We start from the raw sequence: 13,900 nt of genomic DNA, 5'->3' as shown, positions 1-13,900 counted from the left end.
GCCATTTTATGTTTATCAGCCGACAAGATCACATGAGGATAGTCATGATGATTGTAATCATAATACCAGACAAGAGAAAGCCCTTGCTTGACTCATCCAATACCAGTTAAAGTGTGTAAAATATTAAACAGGTTTGGGTACTACATCCTGCTCTCCTGTGGAGGAGAGTTTGGAGGGACATGCAGTCGGGCAGCATTAGTTTTCACCCACTATTCACCAAGACCTACTAAATTCAAGCAAGACTCCAACGCATAAGTAACGAATAAAGTCTCTAAAAGAAAGCACCATTCTGAAACACATTAAGAGTTAAAACCAATAAATAAGTTAGTATTTCAGCATTTCCGGGTTAAACTATCCTGATGTCAATGGATGGGTTTTTTTGAATGGGTTTTTGGTTCCATTCCTGAGGTTAACACAAGCTCAAGAGATTTTCAGGTTTTGTTCTATGCTGTACAATACATCAGTAATACCCCATTTCACATGTGTTTAAACCAACATATGAACAGTGGATCCTCAAAAATCATGTTTTTAAATTTAGATCAACAGTGTCATGGGCGGCTTAGTGCTGGTGACGTTGAAGTCATGTGACTGGTGTAGTTTGATCATAGCCTTTAAAACAAATCATGGGTGATGATAACTTCTGGGTTGGCCTACAAACATACATCATTCGTGCAGCACTGTAGTGAAACATTTGATGTACTTAGCGATCCTGGCGCTAATATCTTGGTTTGTGCTTTTTGTTCTTTTTGTTATATACCACTTTCATCCTATTATTCAGAAATGCAATGTAGAAGTAGTGACAGCAAACTGGACACCAAGAACCAAAATGAATTTTGCTTTTTCAGGTGCTGTTACAACGTCAAGTCATTTTATTGGCACAGACAGAACTTGCATTTCTTCCCGTAAGAAGGTCTTTTGGCATAATTCTTGCTATATTTAGCACAGTCAGTTTTGCTTTTCCTGGAGTTTTGGGTTCCTCACCAAATACAAATCAGCTGTTACGGCTAATTGGCATTCAGAAACACACACAAAGCTACAAAGTAAATTAGTGTTTCTGATCAAATTTACAGCCGACTTTAACAGAAGACTAGATACTGATTAAATAACTACAGCACGATGTCAAGAAATCTTTTATCGTATATAGGAGGACTATATATAATCATACATCATGACACTGGATAGCAGCCGCACAGAAAAGTCCATCGAAGCAGTGGTGGGGGATTGATATCTAAAAGAGACGAAATACAACGAGACAATGACAAGACAGAGAAGGTGGAGGATTGAGGGAAAAGAACATCACTCACTCTGTCGTTCTTTGCCCACAGAGCAGTCTATAGGGCTGAGCGTTGGTACCCGCGCAGATCAAAGTGAAACAAAGTTAAATATAGCAAAGGAGACCTTTGTACATGGCAAATACCTCATACACTATTGACCAGGCTATGGACTGAGCTCAGTGGTCCTTTTACACTGAACCGGGATCAATGACACATGCCTTCAGGTTATGAATCCCAAAAGTTGAACTTGTGTCCGATCAGATCTCGGAGGTCCTCTGGTGTCACCAGCAGAAACAGAATCTTCCTGATTTGCATGAAGGAGTCATACTTCACAGTCTGCTTACTGTGGCTGTGATCTTATAATGAAACACACATGGTGTGAACATCTGTGAGGTGCTAGCAGTGTGATTACTATGACTGCACTGCGAAGCAAATTACACCAAATCAGTGAAAACAGGGGCAGGACCAGGAAATCTGCTAAATAAGATCATGTGCACACTACGGTATGTGAGTATGTAAATATCTATGATTCTCACAATGCAATGCATACACACACTTCTACATGCTTTAGTTCATGTTCCCATCAATCATCAGTACAAAAAAGATTGTGATTTCTTCGACCCAGGCAAGGTTTGTGGTGCCAAACAACAGGTGAGTATTTCAGACAGTTCTGATCTCCTGGGAATTTCACACACAGCAGTCTATAGTTTACATAGAAAGAAATAAAAAACATCCGGCAGAAATGCAACCACACTTTACATCCGTGTTGAGCAGAAAAGCATGTCAGACTTCACAATGCTGAGCTCAAAGCTTGATGTGGATGAGCTACAACCGCATAAGACCACGTCAGGCTCCATTTCTGCCACAAAGGAACAGGAATCTGAAGCTTTCATGGACACAAATTGGCTGAAGGTAGAAGTGAAATAAAAACATTATAGTGTAAAAAGTGTAGATTTTCTTCTTTTACTATGTTCTAATATTTTTGAATACTAAACTCAAATGCAGTGATCTAAGGATCATTTGAATAGAATCAAATATCGGGACATGGGTCTGTTAAGAAACACGCATGTCCGTACTATGGACAGTTTCAGTATTATTCCCTGCAATGTTGAATGAAACGAGTATTTTTGCTTGTGTGTCTTAGAGGAAAGTGACTAAAAGTGACAAAGCAATTAAACATTCTTAATCGACTCCACCACATCCACTATGAATGAGGTCACCTTTGACCTGAAACCTGTACATGTGCATCAGCTTTGGCTGAAAGTGTGTTGTGATGAAGTCACATGACTCGTCTTGCACAAATCTGTTGTAATTCCGAAAAATTGCAAGCTGCTCCATATATCACATTTTGTTTCATTTTGTGACATTTTTTAATTCTTCCTTTAGTTTATTCCCCCATCTTTGTGTATTGCACTTGGTAAATAAGAGCAGCCTCAAGAGACATGATGTAATTCTGACAGAGTATGTAACATGGAGAAAGGGGACACTGGGAGGAAGGATTACACATGAACCTGCTATTCGCTCCTGACAGTCGTACTCCCACACGCTGGAACGAGTAACTCCACCTCACACACTGTGCACCTACACACTTGCTGCAATAGGGGTCTATAAATACCTGCTCCCATCTACAAATACTTGCGCAAGGAGACATCAAAACACACGATGGCATTAGACTACTCAAAGAAAACAGTGATTATCACACATCGCTGCCCTTAATAACATGAATGGAACACGGTCCCAGGTCATGAGGATCGGTACAACACCAACACACTCACCCCTTGCCGGCAGGCTTGTTCGTTGAGCGCTCTCACCCATGCTCGCTGACAGTGCTCTCTGAATGACCTGAACGTGAAAAGTGAGGACAGCAGCCCCTTGACTCCGGCCTCAGAGTCGCCTCGGCCAAGCCGGTACCTGAGCAGCAAACCCCACACTCCTCCCGTCAGCGTGTGGTGTGTAAGGTGCAGCGGCAGCTGCCACGGTGTCTCTCTGTTCTGCGCTGCTCTGCCTCCTCTCCTGGACCATGGCAAAGCCTGCGAGAACTGAACAAGCCATGTGAGCACAACCAGCACTGAGACGCAGAAAAGCGCCACCAGGATCGACCAGCTTACGTCCTCAAAGTCCATTGTCTCCTCTGATCACTTGGGTCCCATTTTCAATATGAGTCCTTAATGGAGAGTCTGTGAAGAAGGCACAAAAAGTGAATGAGTGCACAATATTTATATTAAAAAAAGTGCTGTTATAGTCAAGCAATAAGTAACAGGTGGTGCGATGCAGCCTCACACCTCATATAGTTTTATTCCTCTTAAACACAGCAAATATTCAGCAATTACATTTTAAACGTATTAATTAATGCCACACTATAATTTTTACCCATTCACACAGTTTTAACTTAATTTGAAGAATTTGATTAGAACTGAGGACTTGCCCATGGAGGAAAACCTACAAACCGTCACAAAGCACTGACAACATGGACTGTAGTATAAACAACTTAAAAAAAGCTTTACTTTATATTTTTGTAATATCTTTGACAATAAGGATTTTGACAAAATATGGCAAATTGTATGCTAAGTAGTTTAAATTCAATCTGTTCTAATCTGATTAATGTTTCTCCGCTAATGAAAAGTAATAAAACCCTTTTCAAGAACGAAAATAAATCTTTAACATTATCAATCACTCAGTCAAGAAACAAGAGCAGAATTTTGGGTCAGAAGTGTTTCTGACAGATTTTAAAAAAAAAAAAAAAAAAAAAAAAACAACCTTGGCACAAACTGGAAAAGGTCATGTCTTCATTTTTTTCCCTGTAAACTTACTCCCCGAGGACTTTGAAAGGCTGGGTGACATTACATCAAGCAGCACAAAGAACGACCTAGTAAATGATCCAGAAATATCCGACAAAACATCTAAACATCTTGATAAATATGTTGGGGTTATGCCAAGAATTCCAGACTACATCTGATTAGTTGCATGTTTCAGATTTAATAACCCATTTCACCTTACAGATATCATTTTACCTCGAATCATTGATGCAGTTTTGGTTGATTAGCTGACAAAAATCCACTTTTATTTTCACTTTAAAGATCAATGCTGATGAATGTCTATGTGAATTAGTACAATTACAAAGATATAATATCAAAAGTAACAGGGAACAATCATTAGATTAGCACTAAGAGGAGTAAATCAGCTGTGCACATTTAAGCAGGTTTTGCATCATGAGTGACTTAACAATCCAACCTGGCAACCCTGGATAAAGCAGATTTCATTCTTAAGACATTTCATAACTGGATGTTTTTAAAATAACCATCTAGCTAGATATCCAACGCAGTATGGAAATGTGATGTTCTGATAATGTGGTAGAATGTAGTCTACTATGTGAACAAACAAAGCCTGCAGCGTAAACGACGTCAGAGTCTTCAAATATTTGATTTAATCACACAGCTACACTTCTAGAACTTTAACTTCTTCCTGTTGAGAGGTACCTGATGCTAATCTTATATGCTGAACTCTGACATAGTCTAGCTATTACATACATGTGCGATAATGTGCAGGAACATATATATGACCAATTACCATTACCATATGACCAGGGACCATTAGTGGACCCCTGATTATAACACCATTACCTGGTACAATCTACACAATTTTATAGGATCTTGTACCTTTATATTTTTCCTTCAGTGAAGCTGAGAACAAGACCCAAACATGTTCCAGCACGACCACGCCGCTGTGCATAAACCGAGCACCATGATGATATAATGTGCTTAAATTCTAATTGAAAAATTCAGTGTCCTACACAAATCCCTGACTTCAACCGTACTCAGCACGAATGGGGCATGCTGGCTGAGTGGTTTGCACATTTGCCTTACACCTACAGGATTGGGGGATTGATTCCCGTCTCCACTCTGTGTGTGTGTGTGTGTGTGTGTGTGTGTGTGTGTGTGTGTGTGTGCGTGTGTGTGTGTGGAGTTTGCATGTTCTCCACTCGCTTCAATTTACGCCGGTTTCCTCCACCAGTCCCAAGACATGCATTATAGGCAGACCGAGATTGAACGAGTGTGAGAATTTATGGGTTTCAAGAGTGTGTGAGTTTGTGCCCTGTGATGTGTTGGCAAACTGTCCAAGTTCCCCCACCTTTTACAAATGCTCCAGGTTCCCCACAATCCTGCGCATAATAAATGCTATTGAAAATAGATGAATGAATAAATAGATGGATGAATTTCATTACACTTATGATATCTGGCAGACACCTTTATCCAGAGCGACGCGTTAAAAAATAACTGAGCAATTGTTGGTTAAGGTCCTTGCTCAAGGGCCCAGCAGTGCGAGTGCCAGCTTGGTGGTCTTGGGATTCAACCTTTCGTTCAGTAATCAAACACCTTAACCCTATTTTACTGGATAGATGAAACACCATCTGCATTCCAGGTTTCCTTAACCAACATCAATACCTGACCTCAATAATACTTGTCGCTCAATGAACACCAAGAGCTAGCAATGATTATATCAAAACACTCAAAATCTGGAACTGGCTGTGTAACGAGCACAATGAACAGCTTTGTAAACTTTTGCTATACAGTGTATACAGAGGAGTTTCTGGGCACTGATGCATTAGACATTTAGAATTTTAAGTTAAGTGACATTTCTGCAACATGACCTCACTCTTCTTCCACTCGGAGTGTTTTAGAGACATTTGACAGCACTCTCTCTCTCTCTCTCTCTGTGTGTGTGTGTGTGTGTGTGTGTGTGTGTGTGTGTGTGTGTCGTTAGCTTTCATTAACATTAACGTTCACACTGACATTACAACAACACTGTTGCCATCTGCGCTGTGTTTCCTGCAGCATGGCAACGCAGCCTGGCATCGTAATACCTCTGAAATTTAAACACATTCACCATTTTTTTTTTTTGCTCTATCATCAGCTCTATCACATTTCTTGTACCGGTCTATGAGCACTGTGTAAGAGTTAGCCTCGGATAGCTTCTTCGGCTAGAGCATAAACGTAAACAACATGACTGGCAAAAGAAAGGACCACAATTACCGTGCTTTGGTTTGCTATTTCTCCAAGGATTAAAATGAACAGTGATGAACAATGAACAAATCTCAGACGGGAGACAGCGACGAGTTGATGAGGAACGTCACTGACAGCTAGCCTCTGCAGTTAGCCTCCGATAGTAAGCTGAGAATGTGCGCAGAAGGCAGAAAGCAGCAGAGAACGCCAGCTGAAAGGCTTGATGTGCTCAGCTTAGGGTCAGGCTGAACGGATAGGCACCGCCCCTAAAGAGCTCAGCCAACCACAGCGAGCCTGTCAACTGCAGCTTGGCTTCGAGTGCTGCCTGAAAGAGACTGCAATGAGTTCGCCATACTGGTCAGGGCACATCGGCTGTAAAAGAGCTCAGCCAAAAGATTAGCTGCAGCTAAAGATTAGCCGCAGGCGCTAGCTACAATAGAGAGAGAGAGGTAGATAGACAAAGAGAGAGAGACACACACACACGGCAATGCGTCTGCCATATTGGATAGGGCAGGTTTGATCGTAATACAATTCTAGAAAGAGTTACATATGAAAGGAATATAAGGGGGGGGGGGGTGAAAAATAATCATTGCTGCGATTTTGAGATGTCGCCAGAAATGGAATGTGTTCTCTGCTTATACCAGTGTATAAGACAAAAACAAATGTATTAGAAGTAAGAAGCAAGAAGCCTTTGTGGCAATCAAAAACCACAGTGGACTACCAGTAACCACATATGTTCGTCATATTAATTATGAATATTATATATTATATTAAATTATAAATACTATATAATGTTATGAATGTAATATTTATATATAAATATACAATATTCATACTATAATATAATATATAATATGATATTGTGAATTAATATTTTATTCATATTAGGAAGAATCACTATTATTGAATATTAATATTATGAATAATTCATTATGATATTAAGAAATAATAATTAATTAATTGTGAATTAATATTATACATATTACATTCATAACATATAATATATAATATTCATAATATTAATTATGAATATTATATAGTATATATTATATTATAGTATACATATTATATATTAATTTTATTAATGTAATATTCATATATATATAATATTCATACTATAATATAATATATAATATATGATATTTACAATATTAATTATGAATGTAGTAATGTATGTTATTTAAAAGCATACATGAATTTCACATCTATCACATCGATTTCCGGTTGAGTTCACGCTTAAAAGGTCTGACAGCAATTAAATAACAAACTTTTTTTTTAAGTATAAATTAATAATACGATCCATGTACTATATATATATTTAATACATCTCGGATTATTTAATGTAAGGTGTTTTTTTTTTTTGGCAAAAAAAGAGGGTTAAAGTTCAGCCACTCTGACTGGATAAATACTAATTTTCGCTCTATGGTCTATACAAATGCACTACGTAGGATATAAAATGCATTACTGTGCTTGCCTAAGTAGTGCGTATGTCTAGAGTAGAATGCTGATTTGGGACACAACCATGTCTTTTGGGCCGCGTTCATGTTGACGGAAGTAGACGTGGAGTTTTCGGATTGTGCAGCGGCTCGGCTGGAAACGTTGACATTTCTGTCAAGTTTAGCCGCTTCTCGTTTTTTGTTTGTTTGTTGTTTGTTTGTTGTTATGTTTTATCACCGTGGTTTAAAAACAGTTTCCCGTGTAATGTTATGGCTGTAACACTGGGGTTGATTAGTTAGCTAACTGGCTAAATTAGCTCGAGCTATGTCATTCATAGTCGTGCACTTAGAAGTTGCGAAACAGCATGAAAGAAGCGTCGTGTGAACAAATACGAGCCTCGGTAGTAGGGTAACGGAGACCAGCATGAATATTTGTGAGTCTGGGTTTGTTCAGTGATAGGAAGAGTTCATTATATCGTAGTAAAAGTTGACAGGGACGCTTTGACTCTTGTCCATCTGTCACAGATTCATTACTGTAAGTAGGAGTTTCCAAAAAAAAAATGTCTCCAGTCCCTTTGCTTCCCCTCATCATCAACTGTTGCATGTCTGTTCTGGGATGTTTTGCAACACTCAAGCTTATTCCAGCCTTCAAGGACCATTTCATATCTGCCAGACTATATGGCAAGGACATGAACAAAACAACAAAGAATGAAGTGTGAGTCAGTATTGGTTTTTATTCATTTATCTTGATCAGAGTGATGGTGAATCCATGGCCGGTCGTGGGCACGCTTGTCATGAGGTGGTTCTACCTCATGGAAGTGGAGGCAGGAAATCACAGGGAATCTCACACACACACTTGAATATGCACAAACCTATTCACACCTTATGCTCACCAGTCCAGCTGCTGCCAGCCCAAGTACCAAAAGGAAACCCTCAGACCCGAGAAGACGAAAAGCTTCATATGTGATTGAGTTTAGAATCAAACTGAGTCACGTTCGGTTGTAATACTTACCTACGTTAGTTTTATTTTGTGCTCAAGAACCACTGAAATTTCTTGTGTGTGAAAATGCATCCCCAAAAAACCTGGTGTATCAGTGTTTCTTCCTTATAAACTCCATGTAATCTTATTTTAAGTCCTTGTTTTTTATGCTTTCAGCCCCGAATCTCAAGGTGTGATCAGTGGCACAGTTTTTCTCATCATCCTATTCCTCTTCATCCCTGTGCCTTTCCTCAGCTGCTTTGTAGGAGAGCAGTGTCAGCGTTTCCCTCATAACGAGGTTAGAACAGAAAAAAACAATTCAAAGCATTTTTCAGTGTTGCTTGGGAATATCAAATGAGTATGTAACAAACAGCACTGTGCTTTGTATTTCTCCTTTTGCCTGATGTTCTTATCGTATCTAAAGCATTTCTGGTACTAACTCCAGTTCTATTGTTCTATTCTGTAAAGTTTGTGGAGCTGATTGGTGCGCTGTTAGCCATCTGCTGCATGATCTTCCTCGGCTTTGCTGACGACGTGCTCAACCTGCGATGGAGACACAAGCTGCTGCTGCCCACTATGGCCTCATTGCCTCTCCTCATGGTCTACTTCACCAACTTCGGCAACACCGTAATAGTAGTTCCCAAACCGTTCCGAGCCCTGCTGGGGATGCATCTCGATCTGGGTTAGCTGACACTTTTATGCCTATTTTATGTCTAACTCACATGATCACACAGACTTGTATTGTGTGTCTACACTGTTTAATATTCATAAAGTGCAGCAATGTTTTGTTGCCCTGTGTAATTATTTGCATTTGTTCTCTCCTACCAGGTATCCTGTATTATCTTTATATGGGAATGCTGGCTGTGTTCTGCACGAACGCTATCAACATCCTGGCTGGGATCAATGGCATCGAGTCCGGCCAGGCTCTCTTCATCTCCGCGTCCATCATCATTTTCAACATACTGGAGCTAAATGGTGAGATTTTGTATTGCAACAAAAAAACTAGCCAATTACAAAATAATTAGGATTTATCTATCAGAGTAACTGTCACATGGCTGTCATAGTTTCATTGTTAGTATAACTAATATTAACTAATAACATGAGCATAGTGACTATAATATACTATAAAAAAAATGTTATTATTGAGCACATTGACATACATACATACATAGAGGCCTAGACATCGTACCGAGCCTAAACAAAATGCATCCTTTAGTCTTAACTAGCCTAGGATATGTAAGCGTTTAAAAAAAGTGCCAGTTGTCAGGTTCAGGTTATAGCGTTTAAAAAGTATCTTTAATATAGAGAGTGTTTGTTGCTGCTGACATTTACCTGTATCATTACCGAAGCTATTATAAATAAGCACAAGTTGTTGTCAGACACTGTTGTGTTTGAGAGCACTTGGGTTCTGCGAGCACCGAGAGATTCCTTTCTCCTCACTCAACAGGGTCTACACTTTGCACATGAGTCAGATTAATTAAATGAAAACACTTACTGCCTTTTAAGGGTAAAAATAAAAGTCTAAACAGTTGTTAGTATTAGTATTCTCACAAGGAGCACAGTATACTAGTGGGTAACATGTCTGCCTCATACCTCCAGGGTTGGGGGTTGGGAGTTTATATTTTCTCCCTTTCTTGATACTCCAGTTTCTTCCAAATAAAAGCATTTGGCTGATTAAGCTATAAATTGTCCGTAGTTTGTGAAAGTGAGGGCGATTTGTTAATTTACTAGAATGAGAAGAAAGAGCATTACTGCTAAGAAATAGAAGATTTGTACTGGAATGTGCAAAAATGGTGATGTACAAAACATGCACTTATGTGTAATAACAGTATAGTAGGAAAGAGCAATTATGTTATAGATATTTGAGTGCATTTCTGTTACTATTATCATCATATATTTTATGCATATAAACTCACATCTGCTTTATAATCCAGGAGACTACAGAGATGACCATGTTTTCTCTTTGTACTTCATGATCCCGTTCTTTTTCACCACACTTGCTCTTTTCTACCACAACTGGTGAGTTCAGAAGCTTTTTCCTTTTCTTTCACGTTTTTCGAATGAGAATGTATCATTGCGTACAACTGCTTACGTTTGATTTTGTACTAGAGCGCTTAAAGGAAGTGGAGTTTTTACTGTTTACTCCCACGTTCTCCATTGTTGTGTTGTTGCTTTCCATTAGGTACCCTTCGTCTGTGTTTGTAGGCGACACCTTCTGTTACTTCGCTGGCATGACTTTCGCCGTGGTCGGGATCCTCGGCCATTTCAGCAAAACCATGCTGCTCTTCTTCATCCCTCAAGTCATAAACTTTATCTATTCTTTGCCGCAGCTCTTCCATATAGTTCCGTGTCCTAGACATCGCCTGCCCAGGTACTGTAGTTGATTTTAGATGGATGGATGGTTGGATAGTGGGAGACAGACAGACAGACAGTCACAGACAGACCGATAGAGTGCCTAAGTTAATACAAGATAGATAGATAGATAGATAGATAGATAGATAGATAGATAGATAGATAGATAGATAGATAGATAGATAGATAGATAGATAGATAGATAGATAGATAGATAGACAGACAGACAGACAGATATAGATATACAGATAGAGTGACAAAGTTAATAGATAGATAGATAGATAGATAGATAGATAGATAGATAGATAGATAGATAGATAGATAGATAGATAGTATTAGTATAAGTGAAACAATCAGGTAATCGTTGTGAGGACAAAACCTGCTCTGAATCTGCTGACTCTGGTGCAGATGTTCCTGTATCTCTTCCTGGATGAAAGGAGGTTGAACAGTTTGTGAATAGGATACATGTCAGTGTATTTCCCCAAAGATGTATTCTATAATTACATGCTCCAATCATGTACTCTTTGGTTCTGATTACATTGTCAAGCTCATAATCTTGTGTAAAATAAGCAATGAAAGTATTTAAAAGTTCTGAGTGGAACTGCATAAACATCATCTGCTTTCCAGTACAATCCATCCTAAGGATAGCAGGTCAGAAAAATAGTGTTCCTGATGGCTGTCCGTATCATTCCAGCATTTAACTACACAATACAGTTTTGTTCATGTTCATAGATTCCAGTAAGTCACACTGTGCCTGACTACAACAAAAACAACAACAATAAGTCTGTGTGACATGGCTAAAGAATTCAGTGAGGTTTGGGGCATGTAGTTAAAGAAAACACTTGGGTGAGATACACTTGGATATAAATTGGATATTTTTTTGCTAGTTCAATGTTCGAGCGTATGTTGTTGTTTTTTTGTTTGTTTGTTTGTTTGTTTGTTTGTTTGTTTCTTTCATTAATTTATTGATTTTTGTATGCATTTGAATTTGTTACAGATTACAGTCTGACACCGGAAAGCTTGGGATGAGCTACTCAAAGTTTAAAAAGAAGAACCTTGGACAATTAGGACAGCTCATACTGAAAGTAAAGAACTTCACACAAACATCTGAAATTGACCTCAGCATCAATCTTGTGCTGTCACTCAGATTGTTGATGAGTCAAAAAAAATTTCTAATTTTTTTTCTGTCCTGCAGGTGGCAGAAACATTACTGCTGCTGGATGTGCGAAGAGGTCAGGACGGAGATGATGAGTTCATCGAGTGCAATAACATGACTCTAATAAATCTAGTGCTCAAAATACTCGGGCCCACACACGAAAGAAACCTCACAGCCATTATGCTGTTAATACAGGTGATGGTGTAACTGCTCTGTATCAACTCCGTTAATATCTGTATTGCTGGTTAGACGGTTGGTTATACTGAAGTTTTTGAATCTGAAGATTTAAACGAATGCTTTCATTAATAATTATAAGTAATGTACAGGTTTTGCACTTAATGACTGTATGAGGTCTGAAAACTATTGACATCACCATACTCTGGCTTAGGAGATGTTTATTTAACATCTATAGAATGAGTCAGACTGTCAGTAGGTACATTTCCGTCTTCTCCCTGAGCAATTGATTGCTCAATCAGATTGAAGAGCCTCCACGTGCACACCTCAATCGATCCAAATGAACTTGATCCGAATGAAATTTCAATCAGGTTGAAAGGGAGGATGTAGATCTGGTAGAAAGGAAACAAATATTTGAATTGGATTGTAAAGTCTAAGGTAAATTCAATATGAAATGTACTTTCTAGAATTTGCAGTCAGAACGTATTCCTTCAGATTGATAAAAATGCACGCTTTGTAACAGTCCATAACACAGGAGAGTCTTTATGGCAGAGGAATTTGTACTTTCCTGTTCTTTTGTAATTTGACAAGCTGGTGGTTTTTTTTTGACAAGCTTTGAAATAAGAGGAATAAAACACATGGGCAACTGCTGTTATTAGAAAATAATCAACTTTATGGTGACCGCTATTTTTCTAAATGGTTTTCTGATTGATCCATTGTGTACAATACATTGTGTTTTGAGAAGGATTCATGGTTGTGTTCTTGTCTCACAAGAATTCTTATTCTTTCACACAGGTCATTGGGAGCGTGATCGCATTTGGAATTCGGTATCATTTGGTTCGACTCTTCTATGATGTCTAGCAGCAAGCCAAGAGAATGCATAGGAGCAAGAAGAATGTTCCAGTTCCTTACTTTAAAACAAAAAACAAAAACATTAACAGTTATGATGGTTTAAAAGCTTGTTTCTGGTTTAAAAGCTTGTTACCACCTACACATGGATTATGGATTTGGTTTACTACAGTCCTAATTTCTGTGTGTCAGGAAACGGACACTGAAAGAATGTATTCTATAGAAACTTGCATAATTAAAGAAAGGACAAGGAGTTGAGTTTAAGGCACTGAAGCAAAAGTCCTCGTTCTTTACATTTCTATTACTGCAATCATTTTATTAGCTTAACAGGAAGATCTTGATTTTATTACTTTTTTGCATTCTGATTGTCCAACCAAATTCTTCGTACTTCTGTAAAAATGTCCCTTGAATGGAAGTAGAAGTGAGACTAAATATCAGTTACCACCCACGACTGAGACATTATAATATGGTGTATTCTGGAATTTTGAATACTTTGGGTTTTAATTTGTGTTCTTTGTGGCTAATGACATGCAGACCAGCAAAAAGCTAAGTAATGTTTGGTGGTTAAGAGGTTATTCTCTACTTCTGGTGTAAAATTTGGTGAAAACTGGCATTATTTTATATGCATAATTCTATGCATATCTCTACTGACACTGAATCTTTGGAAACTCACTTAATAG

General features: G+C 38.5%; 2 protein-coding genes across 2 annotated transcripts in view; one reads left to right on the top strand and one right to left on the bottom strand.

Annotated features, from left to right (window-relative positions):
• Positions 1 to 6,601, bottom strand: part of c2cd2l (c2cd2 like) — a 36,792-nt gene extending 30,191 nt beyond the window's left edge. Inside the window, exons 1-2 of the mRNA XM_027165547.2 lie at positions 6,305 to 6,601; positions 3,050 to 3,451 (exon numbers count right to left, since the gene is read on the bottom strand). Coding sequence (XP_027021348.2) covers positions 3,050 to 3,397 — 348 coding nt within the window. The 5' untranslated portion in view covers positions 3,398 to 3,451; positions 6,305 to 6,601. The remainder of the gene's footprint in view (positions 1 to 3,049; positions 3,452 to 6,304) is intronic.
• Positions 6,602 to 7,796: 1,195 nt separating this feature from the next.
• On the top strand, positions 7,797 to 13,484 carry dpagt1 (dolichyl-phosphate (UDP-N-acetylglucosamine) N-acetylglucosaminephosphotransferase 1 (GlcNAc-1-P transferase)). The gene is made up of 9 exons (XM_027165557.2): positions 7,797 to 8,425; positions 8,867 to 8,987; positions 9,158 to 9,371; positions 9,518 to 9,664; positions 10,624 to 10,708; positions 10,872 to 11,060; positions 12,039 to 12,126; positions 12,237 to 12,392; positions 13,167 to 13,484. The coding sequence occupies exons 1-9, from the start codon at positions 8,271 to 8,273 to the stop codon at positions 13,230 to 13,232; spliced, it is 1,221 nt and encodes a 406-aa protein (XP_027021358.2). The 5' UTR covers positions 7,797 to 8,270; the 3' UTR covers positions 13,233 to 13,484.
• The last annotated feature ends 416 nt before the right edge of the window (positions 13,485 to 13,900 follow it).

This window comes from Tachysurus fulvidraco, chromosome 26 (assembly GCF_022655615.1).
Source record: "Tachysurus fulvidraco isolate hzauxx_2018 chromosome 26, HZAU_PFXX_2.0, whole genome shotgun sequence".
NCBI lineage: Eukaryota > Metazoa > Chordata > Actinopteri > Siluriformes > Bagridae > Tachysurus > Tachysurus fulvidraco.
The sequence above is the reverse complement of the archived record's forward strand: the minus strand, read 5'-3'. Positions and strand labels throughout refer to the sequence as shown.